The sequence below is a fragment of the Paramisgurnus dabryanus genome, chromosome 3 (genome assembly GCF_030506205.2).
Source record: "Paramisgurnus dabryanus chromosome 3, PD_genome_1.1, whole genome shotgun sequence".
In the NCBI taxonomy this organism is placed as follows: domain Eukaryota; kingdom Metazoa; phylum Chordata; class Actinopteri; order Cypriniformes; family Cobitidae; genus Paramisgurnus; species Paramisgurnus dabryanus.
The window spans coordinates 17,618,508-17,639,827 of record NC_133339.1 but is presented as its reverse complement, the minus strand read 5'-3'; the positions used below and the strand labels follow the sequence as shown (position 1 = coordinate 17,639,827).

Below are 21,320 nucleotides of genomic sequence, written 5' to 3'. Positions count from 1 at the left end.
CGCCGTTGATGAGTTATCTCGTCAATTAAGAGATAATAAAGTGTTCCTGTTTAAAAAAACTGAAGCCAAAATGTTATTTGCTAATTTTAAACTCTGTGTATGTTTTGATAATCGGTCTGAATCTGATCTCTAACAATATCCCTTCACAAAAATGCATTTATTTTAGCTTTTGGCTAAAAAAAAGCAAAATTTTAAAGACAACTACCCATATTGAAAAGTTTATAGGCAGAGAAAAAATATATAGATAGGATGAAACGGTTTTTGTCCAGTTTTGTTTGTTTGTTTGTTTAAAAGCAGAGAGTTTGTTCTTTCATTCGATATATTTGTATGTTTATATATTTTTAGAAGAAAATTTTCCTGGAAGCCGTTTTGTGAAACTTATGTGAAAATCACAAAAAATGCTGGCACGCAATGAGTTAAAGAGACTTTTTTCTCCACACCCAACACTTGGCTTTTTCAACATGGTATAATGAATGATCTATAGGTATTTGTACCTGAAACTTTACATTCTGGGGACACCTGAGACCAAAATGACATCTTGAAAAAATGCCATATTAGGTGACCTTTAAGTAAATAATAAAGTGTTTTTCCTCTGATTTAACTCAATCTGATAGTTGATTACGTATATGTAATATTTCAAAACATTTCAGTGTAAACTATTTAATTTGTTCCTCAAGAACATATGCTTTAAAAAATATTTTATAAGTATTCCATATTAAAAAAGTTACATTTTCGTTAATGTAGAAATGTGTGATTTTGTGCAGAGCGACGTACCTACAGCTCAGAGGAGAAGATTCACACGGGTGGAGATGGCTCGGGTCCTGATGGAGCGCAACCAGTACAAGGAGAGACTTATGGAGCTGCAGGAGGCCGTGAGATGGACGGAAATGATCCGGTAAAATATTATTACACCCATCGAGTACCTATTAAATATGTTTATGTTGTCAGCATCTTTTTTACGCTCGGTTTGAGATCAGTTGTGCTACTAATTGTCGGTCAGTAAAGTGGATCGGTTTCTCTGCCTCAGTCTGTTTGCTTTCAACTCTCCTTCAGTCATGTGTGTTGTTTATCTACAGAGCTTCAAGGGAGAACTCTGAAGTAGCAGAGAAGAAGAGGTCCAGCATCAGGCAGTTGTAAGCATTTGTATCTCAACTGATCCTGAACACACACATGCATTCACACACCCCTTCTGTTCTCATCCAGCTGTCTGTGTGTCCCATCCGCAGCTTCAGTCGCCTCTTCAGTTCGTCCAGTTCCTCCACGACCACCAACACGGTTAGAGCTCAGCCCGCCAACGTCAAGTACAACCCACCCAGTATTATGAAGAAAAGCAACACTTTCTCCCAGTTCCCCAGAGAAAAATCCAAGGCATTTGACTTCCTGAAAGAAGAGTAAGCAGGAAATGCATTGAGTGGCTCTGTTTTGTTTTTTTAACATTGGTACTCTAATCTCAGCATCACAACCACATCATTTTTACGGACGTAAAACATCTCTTTTTCTCTCTTAGTGTGGACTCATCTGGTCCTCTTTCCCGTCGGGAGCAGAAGCGAGTTCAGTACCAGCATGTGAAAGCTCACATGCAGAAGGAAGATGGACGGGTGACGGCACACGGCTGGAGTTTACCTGGCAAATACAAGGTAAGGAACTCTACTTCTGTGTCATTACCAAGCGTGCCGCACAAGCCCTGAAAAGTGAAGCCAAAACGTCTCGATCACCCCCCAGTGACTGGTCCCAGTATAGGTCATAAACCCCGCCTCCCCATGTAATTCAATGGGACTTGAGACCAACTAAAAAAATTAATTACATTTCAATTATCTTTTTTCCGAAGCTGGTTTCTGTCATTTATTGTATTTTTTATCACGCTGATGTAAATTCAAATGTTTGTTTTTAAAATAGGTTTGTGTTTAGTTAGTTATTTAATGATATAAAAACGGTGGTGTCACGTCATGATTGACAGCTGTGATATCGTGTGATATGCGCATTCTACGAGAGCGAGGGCGGGGTTTTGACTTCGCGGCTTCCCTACCTGCTCACTACTGCGCATGACTGGTCCCGAAATCGCTATTGCGCAGACTCAAGACCCAAGATGTCAGCGCCATATCGGGACCCTGGCGGCTTCACTTTTCACCAATGGAAGAGAGCGAACAGGCGTCGTCCATCTTTTTTTACAGTCTATGGTCATTACAGATATGAAAGTTTTGAATGGAAGTGACTTTATCTGCACATATTACACCCATTCCCATTTTCGTAAATATATTATTCTGCTGTCTTTCACAGGTTGCCAATGGTGGTCATGCAGAGAGTAAGATGAATTTGCCTGTGCCGGTGTGTCTAAAGCCATTGGAACAAAAAGATGCTTCTATGAAGGTGAGAATATGAAATAATGTGATTTAGTAAGGAAAGATAAAGTATGAACAGCCTGAAATTGGCAACATATCAAAAATATGGTAATGGTCAGCAATTCGGACCCATCAAAAAGCTTCCTAAAATGGGCTGGCTCAGCCTCACAGCAATAAGGTCCCCAGTTCGAGCCCCGGCTAGGTCAGGTGGCCTTTCTGTGTGGAGTTTGCATGTTCTCCCTGTGTCAGCGTGGGTTTACTCCAGGTACTCCGGTTTCCTCCCACAGGCCAAAAACATGCAAGTTAGGCAAATTGGAGATACCAAATGGCCCCTCTCCCAACCTGTGTATGGAACTTGTATGGAATAACTAAGTGTTTTTTTTTTACCATGAATATAGATATAGATGCTGGAATGGTGTAAAGAGTAAAGAAAGAAAATGGAAAGGGATAGTTTACCCAAAACGTGAAAAAATGACCTCATGATTTACTCACCCTCAAGCCATCCTTGATGTACATCATTATCTTTTTTCAGACAAACACAATCTGAGTTATATTAAAGATTGTCCTGGCTATTCCAAGCTTTATAATGGTAGTAAATGGTGCTTCAGATTAGAAGCCCCCCCAAAAATTTTGAATTGCCATTTTAGATTTCTATTTCCAGACAGGCATTTATTTTGCTCTCTCATCACTGGACCATTACGCCTCGTTCTCTACATTCTACATCAAATGCCCGCTCTCGTGAACACACGTCAGTCATTACCGGAAGCTAGTTATTTTAGTTTGTAAAGTTTTAAATATTGATTTTTTTTTACAAAATCATATTGATTGCCCTCAGAAGGTCTTTATTAACCCTCTGAAGCTGTGTGATTTGCGTCCGTGAACGATGCATGGACTTTTTTTGGGCTTCAAGTCAGAATCACCATTTACCACCATTATAAAGCTTGGAAGGACATTTTCTAACATAACTCAGATTGTGTTCATCTGAAAAGAGATAATTATTTAATGTACATCGAGGATGGCTTGAGGGCGAGTAAATTATGTGGTAATTTAAATTTTTGGGCGAACTACCCCTTTAAGTACTTTGATATTAATTTAAAAACAAACTTGATTTATGAAGTATATGAAGGCTTTATGATTTAGATTTTGGTGAACCAGCTGTTTTTGGCTATGATGGTTCACTTGCTAGACCAGCACTGACCTGTCAGGACAAACAACTAAAGCTAAATTGACTTTTGAGCTGAGTTATGATGACTAAACTTACCAAATGTGACCCTGTCTGTAAAAATTCTCATAATCGAATAATAAGATTAGGATCATCAAAGTTTTATTTCATTCACTGATTTCAATCTTTGATATGATTTTACTCATTTTAGGACATTCTCACCGTTGTTATACAGAGTTGAGTGAGAAAAGGAACAACAACAACAATTTATGTCAAGGCTACAATTAAATACACAGTTAAAGAAACAAAAGTGCCCTCATAAGTCTTTATTGATCTCCGGTAAGTTTCATCTGATGCTTTTCTGTCTGAGGCCGTTTTGTCTGATGCCTTGTTTTGCGAGACCTGATGCCATTTCGTCTGATGCCGTTTAGTCTAAGGCCATTTTGCCCAATCTGCGAGAATTTAGTCCTGACCATGTTTTTGGTTCAGTAAAAAAAGTCTGAGGCGCGATGCCGTTTTATCTGATACCCGAGTACTGATGCTGAGGTCTGAGGATGTCCTTAAATACACACTGTACAGTCGATATTAAATATATCAAGGTTATTTTCTTAACATTATGTAGGATAATTTTATGTAGAAAAGAGTAAATCACAAAAAAAGATTTTAGTTGAGTTTTCAGAGGCAGGGTCACACATATTTTTGTGGAGAATAAAATCCTCTTGAAATGAAAATTTTCCCATCATTTTCTCCCTCTCATGTTGTTACAAACCTGTATTTTAATTTCTTTGTTCTGATGAACACAAAAGAAGATATTTTGAGGAATGTTTGTGAACAAACCATTCATAAGACCCATTCACTTCCACAATATTTTTTCCTACTATGGAAGCCAATGGGGCCTCTGATCGGTTTGGTTACAAAATATCTTCCTTCGTGTTCATCAGAACAAAGAAATTTATACAGGTTTGTAACAACATTAGGGTGAGTAAATGATGACACAATTTCAATTTTGAGTTATCTATCCCTTTAACCGATGTTCTCTGTGTAGTTGTTGTGTGCAGCTGGAGTGAACGTCTCAGGTGGACGGCTGTGTGATGGAGGCTCTGGTGCTTCCAGTGAGGTGTCGGCGACTGAGACCGAGACCTCCAAACAGAGAAAAGGATCTCAGAGCAGCCTGGATCAGACAGAGCAGCAGCAAAAAGTGAGATTTTCCCTGATGTCACCCAGAGTCTATCTGAGAATAAGAGACCATGCATGGGTGATGATGTATGTGTTTTGACAGGAGCAGGACCGGGAGCAAGTGGAGATGTCCAGTCGGGTTTGGATCTGTACGAGTGCTCACTCCTCCACTAAAGTGATGATCATGGATGTGACGCAGCCCTCGGACCTGATCGATAGTTTTTACGTCTGTAACTCATGTGTGCTGTGTATCGCCAGTGTACCAGGTCAGTCAGTCATTCACTTCCCTCTTACTGTACTGTACATTTATTTACATTATAATGATGCTGTAGATAGATAGATTTAGGCATTCTAATGTCATTTTCTTTTAGGAGTCCTGGAGACAGATTATCCCGCAGGGGAAGAGATTCCTCAGGACATGGAGGCGGGGCCAGATATCTTATTAGCCAGTACCAGCTCTCAGGGTAGCGAGGGCGTGTTGAGTGACGTATCAGCGGTTGGCGGCAGTGCTGAGGAGTCCAGCGCAGGATCTCATACGGGCAGCGTGGCTGCCAATGATCAGTCAGCCGAACACAGTCCCATCAAAGGCAGTGGTGAGAAGTTTTGAATAAGAATAGATATATTGTAGCTTAATGTTTTAGACCGGACATCAGAGCCTTTTTTCTAAATGTATGTCAAGATTATGTGTACGTGTAGGTCACGCATGCGCCTTAAAGGGAAATGTAGTATGTAGCCCAGGAGATTTTGGCACAATGCGCATGCATCGAACGTCTGTGTACACATACGAGTCAAAAAAACGAACACAATCAGAGTTATAATAAATAATATCCTGGCTTTTTAGTTTTGTAATGCCTGGATAAGCATTGTTTAGCCTGGATTTCATAGACAGCGTCATATATTTACATTTAGCAGATGCTTTTATCCAAAGCGACTTACAAATAAGGACTTACATATTTCATCTGAAGCGAAATAATATGTTTGTGAGTGAAAACTTCATATTTTGAATTTATTTAATGATTCTTGCATTGCATATAAATGTATACAATACAAAAACAACCCAGTGCACTTGGTTTTGCTAGAAGGGTTACAGCTACGGCCTAAATCTTGTGAAATGTTGGGTTTAAGTTTGGAGGTAGGATTGAATGAAAACAGCGGTTCGGGCTAGATAGGATATAGCTACGGCCTAAATCTCATGAAATTTTGGGTTTAGGGTCAGGATTAGGATTAAATAGCGCGAGATTTCACAACATTTCAGTGGTTGCTTTATCCCTTCTAGCCACAACCAGTGCTTTTATTTAAAAATATGGTGGCATGTTGATAATATTGATTCTTATTGATTCTTGCATGTCTCATGACTAGGTGTCACATGTGTTTTTTCACACCATGCCAATTGGATATTTTGTTAAACTACCTTTAAATTACACATTTGTTCCCTGGAAATCAAACCCACAACCTCCTTTCTCTCATTTCCTATTTGTAGTGGATCTCTCTCGAGCTTCCAGCGAAGATGGGGTTCCTGCAGCGGAGGAAGCCATGGAGGCCACTGAAGAAGACCAGGACAGCCCGGGTCAGGACAACAGTCAGCCGGGAATCTACACAGAGCACGTCTTCACAGATCCACTGGGAACTGAATCGTCTGGAGGCTCCACAAGCGCTGATAACCAGAGGTAAACTTCTGGACCTGTATCTTATTTTAAACAAATTATGATGGAATTCCCCCAAAAATGTAATCCTATTACAGAGAATCGGATCAGGAGAGGGGTGAAGCGGCGTCTGCAGGCGGACAGATGGGTCTGGCATCGGAGGAGACCCAGCGGATGAGTAGCGCTCTGCCCACCATGTGGATGGGAGCTCAGAATGGCTGGTAAGAAAGCAATTGCACAGCACTGGGAAATAAGTAAGGGATAATGTATAGGAAGCCTGTTGTTATCGCAGAAATAAGCACTGACAGTGTAATCAGGATTCGAGGTGAAGCATAGGGTCTTGTATCACACTGAAAGGGTGTATATCACGATAACAACCACCTGCCTGTATTACACGGCTATTTACTTCATGAGTAAGGTAAGAAACATTAAAGCTCACGTAACACACGCTATTTCTGCATTTCTGATGTTAATCTGGAGTACCTATAGAGTAGTATTGTGAGGGTATGCTGGACAGATGAACCCAAACGCAACGATGTCAGGGGAAAACAGAAAACATTTTATTTTAAACACTAACAAAACAAAGACCTACGAGGGGGTACACGACATGAAACATGAAACAATTAACTTCTACTAGATTGCCAGACTTGACTAGAACATGTAACAAGATACAGAACACAATGAACCTGCCCAGAACTAAAGATACACTGACATTAAATAGAAGAAAGCAAACAAGATAACGAGCGGGAACAGGTGATGGGAGAAAACCAATGATTACTAATAAGCAGGATAACGAGGGGGCGGGGTCACAGGACAAGACACCGGAGGCACATGACAAACACAAAAACAAGGCATGAACCTCCACACAAGGCCAGGGACTGCCAGAACTCTGCCACCATGACAAAATACAAATATACATAAGACTTCAAGGCAGAGTCCTGACAAGTATTACATCCTTTATATCTCCAAAGAGTCTTTAGTTTAATCAGATTTATAAAAGAAAGATTAGCTTTACCGAATCTTTCTGATAACGTACGAAAAAATTAAGAATGAGGAGTTACTACCACTGTAGGAGCGAGTACGAGTCATGCAACACTATACAACACTGTTTAACATATGATTCACTACATGTTTGTGTCATTTATATAATATGCACGCGCCTATTTTCAACATAAGACAGAAGACTTACAGCATACAACTGGTTGGGACTTTTCAATGAAATCCAGCGCATCAAACACACACGCAAAACTCCACTGCTACCCCGGATAATAAACTATATCCATTGTTTCCATAAGGCTGACTTTCTTCTCCTTACATCCAAAAACACACTTCTTCTTTCATGCCATTGTTGAGTTTTGAAATTAAACAAAGCTGTCACATGATGTGATGTTTGTAAGTTCTAGCGTCTCCTGCTGATTGACGGGTGGGCATGGTTTTTCGGGTGAAGTCCCCATAAAAAGAAGTGATACGTATAGAAACTAGGGATAGGCATTTTCCAGTAATTTAATATTCGAATATATAAGCTCGTAAAGAACGAATATTAGAATATTCGTTTATTTAAATTACGTTAATTAAAACATACGTGTTTTGTATTTTTCATTTTGTCACAATTTCACAAAAGGCTTATAATTAGGAAATATGTATGTATTTTTAAGTTGAAAGCATTGTTAAAAATAGATATTTTTATAATTCTTTTAAAAAAATAGCTCACAGAAAAATGGTGTTAAAACCCGCGCGGAGCGAAGTCTGAGACAAATAGTTTTAAGTCGGTCTTTAGTACGAATTCAGTACTGTTTGAATTCAGTACGTCTAAATAACACGTGAGCCGGTAGCCAAAACGGACAACCCGTAGTTAAAACTAAATACTTAAATTCGTCTGCAATCTGAATTGCCAAACAATCAGAAATACATACAAATAAATGTACATGTATATTTTACATTAAAGTCTGTAAAAGACAGTATAGATGAAGTGAAAAGGCATTAAATAAGTCGTAACCCTTCGGTGGCACATTAAAAACAAACATTCGAATAGCAATTTTTTTATTTGAATTATTATTGCAGATCGAATATTAGAAAATGCCCATCCCTAATAGAAACCCTTGAAATGTCAGCTGGACCCATAATCGAAAAAAAAAAACTTTCTTGTACTAACCCTGGCGAAGTGCATTCGGCACAGAAATACTCTGTAACACGCCCAACTGCTTTTTTGACACTTTGCCTACTTTAGCATGGGGAAACAACTCTATAACTGTGTTAATAAGTCAGAATGCATGAAATACTATTTAACCACCCATTAGATATTGAGTTGAAATATTTTATTTGCAAATTTTTAACGAATACAGAACTTAAGCGAGGAAAACCCGTTTACATTTGGTTTTAAGATAAGATACAGGCCGTTTCTAGGCATAGGCAAACAAGGCGGTCGCCTAGGGCGCCACCAGTGGCAGGGGCGCCAAAGAGCGCATATACATTTTGACTACTATTTCACTGACTTTAGTCTGATAAGATTTAATAATTAGTTTAGTAAAAGCACACAAAATTCCTTATCCCGTATAAATCTTTAATAGAAAATGAAAATAATTGTAAATGTTTTATTTAACTGCTTTGTTGAATTTAACGCATTTTAGATATAATCAAATGGTTTTTTCATGATTTGTGTTATTTGTATGTAATAAGACATTGTATGATCTTGTTTGGGGGGTGCCAAAATGGATTTTGCCTAAATGGCTAGAAACGGCCCTGATAAAACAAGACGGTCAAATATCACATTTGATTTAATCATTTGTAATGTTAAAGAAAAGTGAAATTTCTGTGTAATATTAAACTGTACCTGTCAAAATGATTTGCAGAATTCGTGCTACCTTGTGTTATTAGTTTTAAGCGGTAGTTATCTGGGAATAACAAACCAAAAAGCCAATCAGAATCAAGCATTCCAACGAGCCTTGTAATAATTTGTAATAAAGTATCTTCTAAGAGACTATACATTACATCAGAGCTTGATGAAGTATTTCATTATTTCAGAATAAACATGTATTTATAACATCGCTCTTTTTGATTGCTTCATGTCTAGTTTGTACGTGCACTCGTCTGTTGCTCGCTGGAGGAAATGTCTTCATGCTGTTAAACTGAAGGATTCCATCTTAAATATAGTGTAAGTGGCATTTATATATTATATTTAAGCAAGCAGCTATCAATGATCAACTTTAAGTTTGTTTTGCAATATTGTTTCATAAAGTAGGTAATATATTGCACTGATATGCACCGGCTACTTAATGTATATGAAAAGAAAGGCCGTAAATGGTTATATAGTGTTGTGATACTGATATGTTGTTCATCTGGACAGACATGTGAAAGGTCGTGTTTTGGTGGCTTTAGCCGATGGGACGCTGGCCGCCTTCCATAGAGGTCCTGGTAAGTCATCGTCCGTTTTTTATATTTTAAACAAACCCACTTACCGTTTAGTTGTGTGAAGCAATCTTTCTTTTGTTTTACAGACAGCCAATGGGATTTGACCAACTATCATCTATTAGACCTCGGTCGGCCACATCACTCGATACGCTGCATGACTGTGGTGCATGATAAAGTTTGGTGCGGCTACAGAAACAAGATTTATGTGATTCAACCCAGAGCTATGAAAATAGAGGTGTGCCATTCATTCATTCATTTTTTTTTTTTTTGACAATGTGACTGATTAGTAATATAAAGGTGTGCCGTATTTAATTATTGTGTACGTGTGCAACAGAGGTCTTTCGACGCTCACCCGCGTAAGGAGAGTCAGGTGCGGCAGCTGGCTTGGGTCGGTGATGGTATTTGGGTGTCTATCCGGCTTGACTCCACCCTTCGCCTGTTTCACGCCCATACCTTCCAACATCTCCAGGATGTTGACATTGAGCCCTATGTCAGCAAAATGTTGGGTGAGGATAATGCAGGCTGTGAATAATGTCTTTCTAAGGCTCATATATATTTGTATAGCACTTCTCATATTATTGCCATCCTAAGATGAATCACTTTATTGTTTTCTTCACCGTTGTAAGTCGCTTTGGATCAAAGCGTCTGCCAAAGGCATAGATGTTGTTTATGTTCAAATATGGCCAAACCCTACCATGTGTTTCAAACAAAAAGTCCCTTTAGGGCATCCATGCAGTTATTTCAGTCATGCAAGACTAATGTCCTTTCTACTTGAATGGGGGAAGACATTTATCTCCAAAATCATGTGCTAAAATCACAATTAAACAACATATTTCTGAGAAATAATTTAACCTAATATCAACTGTCATCATAACTTTTGTTTCTTAAGATAACATTTATTTAAAGCTATTTTAGCTGATGACATGCAAACAGGCAAATCTGTACAAAGTGCCTCCTACAGAGAATCGTCAGTCTTTATTGATTGATGATTGGATCTTTTAACTGGAAGGCGGGACTTCTGTCACCAGAGCGCCATATTGAGCGTTGCACTGTCCCCTATTCATATTAATAGGAGCGTTATATCTTTTCAAATCCAATATCTTTGCCTCAAATTAACCCATGCTAGGTTGTTTCTCAGATTTTCCCTGGTTTCTTGTTTTTTATTTAAGTCAAATATGGACATTTTTTGAACAACCCAGAATTTTTTACCGTCACTCTTCTCTTTACAGTATATCAGACAGTTTAACAATAATTATCTGGGTTTTTATATGCATTTTGGAGAAATTCAGAACCTATTGTACACTACATATTATATTATTATATACAAATTAAATAAATTGCAAACGTAAATTGCTCTATACATGGATATCAGCTGATGTCACTCACTTGTCTTCCACCATTTTGAGGACCTGAAGTGGTCGCAAAAGAACTAGAAGCTATGCCTTCAATATGTTGTGAGCATCAAAATCGCTATTTTAACAACACTAAGAAGGCTCAACACAACATGATATTTTGCTCGAATTATCGCCTGTGTCTCTACATGTGAACTCGAGCATTGAGAACATTGTTTGTGAACAGAGAGTTAACTAAAAAGAAGGTTTTGAACAACTGACTTTGGATGGTTTGGCGTCCGCTCGCCGCTTTCTTCCCAGTCAAGATGTATCGATCTCCAATTGCGATGTAAGGAGGGAGGAGAGTAAAGATTGATATCTCCTAAAGCATAGTTCCATAAAAATGCACGGATAATTCGTTGATTTGTCGCAAGTGAAAAACAATATTGATCTTCTAGTTGAAAAAGGAGCCTCATATGAGATTCATTCATTCGCATTCAGAAATCGATTATTTAGCGGACAGCGGCTGGAAGAACGCATCAGCCTTTTTTTTGTTTGAAAGCAGAGGGTCTGTTCTTTCATTTGGTATATTGTATGTTTATATATTTAAAGAAGAACATTTTCTGGAAGGCATTAAACTTTGGTGAAAATCATGAAAAACGCTGGCGCTGGCTGGCAACTTTTTCAAAAAACGCTGGCGGTGAAAGAGTTAAATATGTGTATTTTTCTTCAAAACAAATTAATTTTTTAGCAAAAAGCTGAAATAGTTGCATTTTTGTGAAGGAATTTTGTTAGACATCAGATTCAGAATGAAGATCAAAACATACACAGAGTTTAAAATAAATTAATAATTTTTTGCTTCAGGTTTTATTAATAAATTGGGTAAGTGCACCATCTAGTGGATAATCGCAGTATTACAGATAACCATTAAAACTCTTCAGGAACACATTTTTTATGCAAATGTTTTTGGGGAAAGAGTGAATAATAGAGGTAGAAATTAATGGAAATGTGAATGTCTCCGTTGTGCAGGTACAGGAAAACTTGGCTTCTCCTTCGTGAGGATCACGGCTCTGATGGTTTCGTGTAATCGGCTGTGGGTTGGAACAGGAAATGGTGTCATCATCTCTATTCCACTATCAGACGGTAAGCCAATATCACAAACATATACTACATTCGCATAATGTCAGGGGCGCAAGATGTAGGGGTGCTGACCCTACTAATTTCACAGGATTTTTTATACTGATTACATTCACAGTGTCTATTTACACTAAGTGCAAATAGCGTCCCTTGTTGGCAATGCTATTTACATGCTCCACCAACCAATGTCTGATTATTAAAAGATTTACAGTGCTCCGGACCTTGGTGACGTCATAGCTGGTTACTGTTATACGCACAGCACCCCTAACCTAAAACCTCTTCCTGCGCCCTTGTATAATGCAGCAATAATTTTGTAGGAATTGGGAAAGGTGGCAGTAGGACAATCTCTTCAGACATCTCTCTCTCTCTCTCTCTCTCTCTCTCTCTCTCTCTCTCTCTCTCTCTCTCTCTTTCTTTCCTCCTGTCTCCATTATTATTCTTTTGTGTTTTTTTCATCTTTTCTTTTCACAGCTGAAGGTCAATGTGGATTTCTAGGTCAGAGGGGTGAGTGGGAAACAAGAGATTGACAGCGGGATAATTCTCAGAGGAAACCCGCTTACTGTGTTTGTTTGTCTCCGTCTGCATCTTGCTAAGCTTTGTTCAATATTTTATGTGCGAGTTCCTTAATTTCAGTTTCTCTTTGCTTCATCTACTTCTCTCCGTCTCACTCTTTATCTTTTTGGGTCATTATGCAGCTAACCAGAATTTACTTTAATATTAGCATCCCTGCAAGTTTGCAACTAGACATTCCTGCTTCCAATTTGCTAACAGTTTGTTTTGCTCCAAAAAGACGCTGTAAGTGTTTTTATTCAGTATTCCCTCCAAGCATGGATATTAATAAAGTTGTGACCCAGTCTGTGAAAACCCAGCCAAGTCATTTACATAAAAAAATTACTTTAGTATTTAACAATTCATTTTGTAGAATGAATTAAAATTTTATAGATCTTGAAATCTGCTATTTATGGCAACAAGCACACACTCCTTATTTTTGTCATTTTTATGGCTGTGACTACTTTGGTGCTACTTATCTCATGATTAGATTATGAGACTTTAGCCTGGATATTACAGACAGGGTCAAAATTAATGAATAGTCTGTGGCTAATATACTTTTTTTTAGTTTAGCAAAAAATAAGGGATGCACCGATATATTTTCATTTTTTCAGCCTGTAATGTGCTGTACAAAAAGCATGGGATCTAAATGCAGATAAAAGACTTCCAAAACATGAGTAAAAATCCTAAATATGAACCATGAAGACTGTGAACAAGAACAAACACACAGCAACTACATTCAATAACCAACAATGGTACACAAGGGCTTATATTGGGACAGGGGACCAATGAGAACATGACACATAAGACAAGTGAACTAATGGGAACATGACACATCAGTGAACAGGAAAACTAGAGATTAGTAAAGGGAGAAACAAAGCTTTTCAAAGCCTTGAATCAATTGAACCAATTGCTTCGCAAATTGATTCAGTTTTTTTCGAAGGGTTTGTAACACCACACACACTGGCAACATCTGCTGGTCAAAATAGTGTAAAAGCAACAAGATAAGTCTAAACATTTGACACTTTTTACAAAATAATAGCAAGACTTTTTTTTAAATATGTTTTTAAGAAACTTAATTAATTAAAAGTGTATTCTGTGTTTTTAGTTTAAATTATATTATTAATTTAATTTAATTATTAGTATTAATTATAATTATATTCTTTTAATTATGCACGTTTGTCATTAAATCTGTCTATAAACGAAAAGTAGACAAAATGGTTTTGTTATTAGTCAGAAGGATGAATGTTTTATAAACTTGCATAATAAAACTGACCCGAGTTCACCTAATCATATTAGTCACTGTGATCAACTCCTAGTGGTGAATCATCAGATTTTCGAAACATTTCGTTATGAATGTTATGAAGCCTTGTTTGCTAAAATCACTTGACTTTGACATTTTGAAACCTGCTCCGAACCAATGAGTCGAAACTAAAGATTCGTAAATGTTTCGAAGCCTCATGACGCAGTGTTTCAAAAGCGATCATCACTACTAGAGACAAACAAGATCTTCAAAATTAAAGATATGAACATAGGACCGATACATAACACAGCCTAGTAGTTCATGAAGAATTTACATTAGCGGTTTTGGGCCAAAACTTTTCTATAAAATTAAATTTATTTGTCTGATAATCATGACAGAAAAGGAAATTGGAACTGGAATGAAAACTTAAAGGAAAACACCACAGTTTTTTAATATTTTACTATGTTCTTACCTCAACTTAGACAAATAATACATACCTATCTTTATTCAATGCGTGCAGTTAATCTTTGCACAGCGCAATAGTGAATGTGTTAGCATTTAGCCTTCCTTAGGATCCAAACAGGGATGAATTTAGAAGCCACCAAATACTTCCATGTTTAACCTATTCAAGGTTTGAGCTATGATGTTACTGCGCCAGAGGCCAAAGTGCTGCAAACTATCCCTGTTTGGATCCTAAGGAAGGCTAAATGCTAACACATTCACTATTGCGCTGTGCAAAGATTAACGGCACGCATTGAATAAAGATAGGTATGTATTCATTTGTCTAAGTTGAGGTAAGAACATAGTAAAATATTGAAAACCGGTGGTGTTGTCCTTTAAAGGGGTGTGGACTGGAAATGGAAGATGTGGGAAACCTGCGTGTTAAAAAATGTCAGCATTTTTGCTTTAGTCACCTGTGGTTAAACATGTTTTTATTTTTGGGCAGCATCTCAGAAAACTGTGGGGGCGATTGCTTGTCGTCCAGGCGGGGCGGTTCGCGTGTACGGTGATGAAACCATGGCTGCCGCAGTGACGGGCTCATATGTACCATACTGCTCCATGGCACACGCTCAGCTCTGTTTCCACGGCCACAGAGACGCTGTTAAATTCTTCGCAACAGTTCCAGGTATGACATGTCCATACATTTGTAGATGTACACCTGTGGTGGTTTTAAGGTGCTGGGACATCTCAAAAGTCATTGCAAAAATGGCTCAGAACAGTGAAGTTAGTTCACAAGAAAATCTTTAATATAATTTGTTTACAGATGCCTTTGGTTTTACTATTTTGTTACTTGTAGTGACATTTTAGAAAAAGCCAGGTGGTGTTCAAATTTTTTTGACTACTGTCTTTGGTCCTCATATTATATGCATATTAGGGGCAACCTAATGGTGAGTTTGTAAAATTATTATAAAAAAATTGCTTTAAAAAATAATGGCATTTGAAGCAAAACCTTTTGAACATTTTTCTTAAACACTAAATTCAAGAAAAAAATCAGATTTTTTTGCCAAATTTTTGATTTTGTATATGATGGATGTTTCTTCAACAGTTTTTATATGTTTTGTATAATAACTTTGGAATGAACAGTTGTTATATTGTGTATGTTCTGCTTCAGGTCAAGTTATTGTACCAGGATCTGAAGGTGTTCATGAAAACTCTGCAGAAAGTCCAGATGGCAAGAACATGCTGATCATGAGCGGAGGAGAGGGATACATCGATTTCAGAATCGGTAAGACCTCATTAAGAGTAACAACACACAAGTCAATCTCTAAAAGTGCAAGTTATGCAATGTATTCTGCAAGATATAATGAAAACTAAATTAATTGAATGATTCATATAACTTAAAAAAAGGAAATGTTTGGTTTTCATGATCTTTTGTAAAAGACGACTGCTGATGTTATCAAGGTCATGTGGGTGATAAAACAATAATTATATTATTTCACAGCTCTTTTAAAATACCTGTGAATCACATGTATTTATTTAAAATGTATTCTTGTATTATTCATATGAATTATGAAGAGTTAAGTGCATCTGACGTATTTTCTTGTAAGTGCACTGCAAAAAATGCCTTTCTTACTTAGTATTTTTGTCTTGTTTTCAGTATAAAAATATATTTTTTTTCCAAACCAAGATGGATTTTCTTGATGAGCAAAATAAGTCTATAAGAAAATAAGTCTACTTTTTAGACAAAAATAAAAAATTCAAGTGAATGTGTGCTTAAACACAGATCATTTTTCTTGAATTAAGTGTTCAATCTCTGAAAGCCAATGTTGACATTTTAAATCACCTAAACAAACACGCCCCTACCCCAATAGAATCTGGACCTTCATTTGATAGACCCGCCCCACACCTACCCAACCCAGGCAACGATGTCGGTAGTAGACACCCCCCCCCCCTCGGCCCGACTCCCTTTTTCAAAGTATTTTTCAAAAATCATGCACCCTGCCTTGAACTTATTTTAAGATATTTTTTCTCACCCCATTGGCAGATATTTTTGCTTGTTTTAAGCACACATTCACTTAAATTGTATATTTTTTGTTTAAAAACTACACTGCAAAAAATGATTTTCAAGAAAAAATATTCTTAGTATTTTTGTCTTGTTTTCAGTAAAAATATCAAAAAATTCTTCCATTAAGATGCTTTTTCTTGATGAGCAAAACGACCCAAGAAAATAAGTCTAGTTTTTAGACCAAAAATATCAAATTTAAGTGATTTTGTGCATAAAACAAGCAAAACAATCTGCCAATGGGGTAAGCACATTTTTCTTGAATTTTTCTTGAATTTAGTGTTATTTTCTTGGGTCATTTTGCTTATTAAGAAAAAGCATCTTCGTTTAAGAATTTTTAGATATTTTCACTGAAAACAAGACAAAAATACTAAGACTTTTTTTTTCTTGAAAATGATTTTTTGCAGTATACACTAATTTTCATTTTTTGCTCATCAAGAAAAAGCATCTTGATTTAAGAATTTTTTGATATTTTTACTGAAAAAAAGACAAAAATACTAAGTAAGAAAGGCATTTCTTGCAGTGTGAGCTTTTCATCAGGCTTTTTTGTTTATGTTCAGCAATTTCACTTTAATGCCAATGAAATGGTTATTGAAACCGTCCTAATTTCACAAATGCCACATTACTCATGTCATTGGTGTTTAACAAATTTGACTTTCTTTCGTTGCAAAACCCTGCAGCACATGCAAGCTTTTTTGGCAAAAAAACTCCCCTTGTATATTTTCTCCATGTGTTTTGTATATATGCATGTTGGTATCAAACACCTAGTTCAAAACCCTCACACATGTTTCCTAAATGGGTGTTCAATAACCAGTAGCAACCTTCAAATAAACCTGCCCGGAGAAATATTTACCTCCTTTACCTTCTCTCTTTCTCAGGGGATGAGGATGGTGGTTTGGGGCGAGATGAAGATGAGGACTCTGTTGAACCCACTTTGAAACTTCAATCTGCCCCTGCCAAACCCGAGCGCAGTTATGTCATAGTCTGGCAGGTTGCATTAGGCAGCGAGTGACTGACCAATCACAGCAGAGCTTTCTGCATCTAGATCAACCCCACATGGGCTTATTATTTTACGAAACACTTTTCTTAGTATTATTACTATTACAGACAGTATTAACAGTCATTTTCAATACATACATTAAACTTAGTTATTTAATATTTGTGTTTAATGTTTATTTAATTGTTCATGCATTTATACATAAAACGCTTAGTGAACAGAAATCAGTATCGAAATGAAGGAACAAACAAATGACACACAAATAATTCCAGTTTGTGTGTTAAAAGGTCTTAAAAATCATGTGAAAGCGAACAGTTTAGAGTTTAACAGTTAACAGTTTACAGCAGTTTTTGCTTGGCCAAGAATATAATTATTGTATAGAATATTTTTTTTTTTTTGTGGAGCGATAAAGTGTGTTTGTGCACTACAGCGGTGGTAGCACTGTGTAGTTTATGTATATAGAAACCCAGAGAGCTATTTTTGCTATCTGTATGGTGTAGATCTTGTGCTGGTCAGCATAATTTCTTGCATGCACACAAGTCCTGTATCATTCCTACATGGAGTCCTGGAGCTCTTCATCGGGCTTTCCTTATGCTAGAGCTCGCTGGCACTTTAAAAACCTTTACCAACATACTGTAGACAGACTTCACAACAAACCGCAGATATGATGTGTTTATTTCAACTGAGATTGTATGCCCTTTTACCAAAGGATGAAACAAATAGGTCGGATAGAAACTAAACAGCCTAGCTGTACTGTATATTTCACATTGCTGAGGGTTTTGATGTTACAGTTATACTGTTAAGCGAAGAAATGATGGACTAAATAATATTAATAAAATGACAGGGATTGTATAATAAATTATTTCTATATTCTTTGTGTTAAATATTTGTTTTGCTTCAGCATTCCAGTTAATGTTGGTTTTGTCTGTATTGTATGTTTACCAGTTCTGGGTTTAAGTGTGTATGTAATTTTAATTAATTTTAGTCAATAGTTAACTAGAGATTTCCTCTTATTTTGTATCTGTTCTGTGAGACACTTTTATCTGTACCTTGATATCAAATGCAACATTTGAATTTTTATTAGTAGACAGGGGATTTTTTTTATTCTGACACATTAAAGGGAATTTTATATGGTTGTTACCATTCAAGTATTTATTTTATGAAATGAAAATGAACTGTGGTTCAGAATGTAACTTTATACATGTCTGTTAACAAGACAATATTGTTTAGTATAAATCCGACACCTTTTACTAATTATAATCTTGTGTTTTTTATTTTAAAAGAATTCATTAATATTGTTAAGAGTATTATTTTATGACACATAAACTCTAGATCATCAACACATTTATTGTGTAAAGCTATGCATGTTTTTTAGTAAACTGCAGTTTGTTTGTTTGTTTGTTTGTTTGTTTATTTCGGTTTCTGTTGATCGCCCTATTTTGGGGTGGTTGATTGTGTGTGCATATCAGAGTGCATGTGTGTGTGTCCATGTATTGTACAACTATTGCATTTGTGTGAATGGATGAATGTGTGTGTTGACGGGGGCGCGTGCGTGCGTTTGTGTTTTAGTCACAATATCCTTCAAATCTTACTGTACTGTATGTGTGTGTGTGTGTGTGTGTGTGTCACAGCTTGTCATAACTGTGTTTTTTGTCAAAGGTTTGCTAAAACTGCATCATAGCCTTATTTTTAAAAGTATTAAACTCAATTTCATTGGAAATTCTATTTCTTTGTTGTTTATTTCTCAGATATGCTGTGGATATTCATGCACTTGTTTTCAGATTGGTTTGAGGCTGAAATTTTAAAGCAAATAACGTGAAACATTATCACAAAACACAAGCTTTCTGTTGTTAATTTGCTTTTAATTTTAAGTCGCCTACATAACAAAAGCGAACTAGCAAATGGTTATGAAGAATGTTTGAATGAATAGTTGTAAAATGTAATTTCTTTACATAACAAATACAATAACAAAAAGCACCAAAAAAGTTAATTAAAATAGTCCAAATGGTCACTTTCACTGGTCACGGATCCAAAAGTCTTTAAAAACATTGTGTGAGGAACAGACAAATTTAAGCATTCAATGAAGACCTCCATTATAGATACCTCAGTTGAGTATTAATATATCTTTATTTATTTTTATGTAGGAAGTATAATTATTTTCACGTGCATGTGTAATTATGCTTTTGGTTATTGACATGTTAAGGTGAAATAAGATGATGGGGTACTTGATAGCTGTCATCAGACTGTAAACATACTAAGTTTTCGGCAGCAGGTGGCGGCACTGCACTGTTTTCGCTCACCTGCCTCGACACACTGGACACGTGCAGCTCAAAGAGCATGCGCAAAACTACCTAAGCTGCGGAGATTACGTAAGAGCGACAGCTGCTTTCACCGATTTTAGTTGCTCGTGGCGCTCAAACGCTCTCTCTTTTCATTTTTTGTAAACCACACAGACACGAAGTATATACATCAGAAAATGAATTATACGCTGGTTCGTTATCGCCCACATTTTCTTCTCTATTTTCGCCCACGCTCGTACGTAATTAAGTAAAGTCACATCGTAAGTTCAAAAAAATCATTCATTGATTTGGTGTAAATTTTTCATTTCTCACTTTTATGTTACATCTAATTACTGTTGATGTATATCAAAATATGAATATTAGCGTCTGGTAACAAACTGCCACAGTACATTTAATTACAGTGTTGTCTCGCAATGGCAGTGTTGCAAACTTTGGCCCTGGATTTAGCGACTCTTTAGAGACTTGTAACACATTTATTTATTTTAAATCTAACGATACACTATTGCCAAACCTCAGCTTCTTGATTTTAATTACAACAGAACCAGACAATATGTACATTTGAACTACTTTACTGCCTTTATTCAGCTGTCAGCACGTGAGTACAGAGAGTAGGAAAGAGGCAAAACAGATGTAAAGTGCCGACACTAAACATAATGCAAATAGATGCGTAAATGGTTTCATGAATGCTTATTAGCACATGACGTCATCTGATGACATTCAGCATTTTTACGCAGGCGTTAGCTGCTTTGCTAACAGTTTGTGGTATTGCACGACAGTTACTACAATATTACACTCAGTATCATTAAATGCAAAGTTTGTATGCGTGTAGGACTGCACAATGACACTGAAGAAAAATGCTGTGTGATATGCGATATGTTAATGCTTTAAGTTTGTAAAGTCATTTTAAAAATATATTTTTTTAAACTTAAAATTATATAACCAACATACACAGTAAGTTTCACATTCTTTTTGGTAAAAAGAAAGCATCAGTCTCTGTGTTTCATTAGTATTTCTGCTATCTACATCAATCTTAAACTTTGATATACATTTAAGATATTTTAATAATTTAGGGATATTTTGGAGCCCATATGCTTATTTTTAAAATTTCCATTTCAAATGCCCTCTCTTTCATTGTACAAACAATGTCAGGGTTGCCCCATTGTGAGTCACATGACTAAAGTTTCTCCAGTATCACGAGGGGGACGTCCTTCCTCTCCAGCCCCTCAGGACAGTGATCTATACATAGAGCCGCTGCTATTGACCTTATGCTTCTCTGTGATGTATATTTAGGTGCGGTGTAAGTGTGTTTGGCCAGGATTTGTGCACGTGTGTGAAGCGTGAAGGTCTCTTTTGGTGAATCATGATCTCTGTATGTACACAATACAACAGCACCAGTGTTTATTATCGTCCTGTGCACCTGTTCTTACTATAGAAAATCTTACATATGATTCCTTTTTATCAGAGGATAACAACAATTACATGTGTGCTGATTTAAATGCAAGCTGATTTTTTAGGATGTTATGAGAAGACAC

At 36.7% G+C, this 21,320-nt stretch overlaps 1 protein-coding gene across 7 annotated transcripts in view; it reads left to right on the top strand.

The window, feature by feature from the left end:
* Window positions 1-21,320, top strand: part of spag9a (sperm associated antigen 9a) — a 99,272-nt gene that overhangs the window by 29,578 nt on the left and 48,374 nt on the right. For 4 of the 7 annotated variants that reach the window (XM_065252961.2, XM_065252958.2, XM_065252959.2 and 1 more), the window contains 19 exons: window positions 765-895; window positions 1,077-1,133; window positions 1,227-1,391; window positions 1,508-1,637; window positions 2,278-2,367; window positions 4,547-4,699; window positions 4,781-4,943; window positions 5,049-5,270; window positions 6,158-6,344; window positions 6,419-6,541; window positions 9,391-9,471; window positions 9,664-9,731; window positions 9,815-9,963; window positions 10,063-10,234; window positions 12,089-12,202; window positions 12,668-12,700; window positions 14,935-15,114; window positions 15,601-15,714; window positions 17,370-19,211. In XM_065252961.2, coding sequence (XP_065109033.1) covers window positions 765-895; window positions 1,077-1,133; window positions 1,227-1,391; window positions 1,508-1,637; window positions 2,278-2,367; window positions 4,547-4,699; window positions 4,781-4,943; window positions 5,049-5,270; window positions 6,158-6,344; window positions 6,419-6,541; window positions 9,391-9,471; window positions 9,664-9,731; window positions 9,815-9,963; window positions 10,063-10,234; window positions 12,089-12,202; window positions 12,668-12,700; window positions 14,935-15,114; window positions 15,601-15,714; window positions 17,370-17,503 — 2,466 coding nt within the window. In that variant the 3' untranslated portion in view covers window positions 17,504-19,211. Of the gene's footprint in view, window positions 1-764; window positions 896-1,076; window positions 1,134-1,226; window positions 1,392-1,507; window positions 1,638-2,277; window positions 2,368-4,546; window positions 4,700-4,780; window positions 4,944-5,048; window positions 5,271-6,157; window positions 6,345-6,418; window positions 6,542-9,390; window positions 9,472-9,663; window positions 9,732-9,814; window positions 9,964-10,062; window positions 10,235-12,088; window positions 12,203-12,667; window positions 12,701-14,934; window positions 15,115-15,600; window positions 15,715-17,369; window positions 19,212-21,320 lie in introns of those variants that run through there. The other 3 variants (XM_065252963.2, XM_065252960.2, XR_010527074.2) reach the window with 2 other exon arrangements.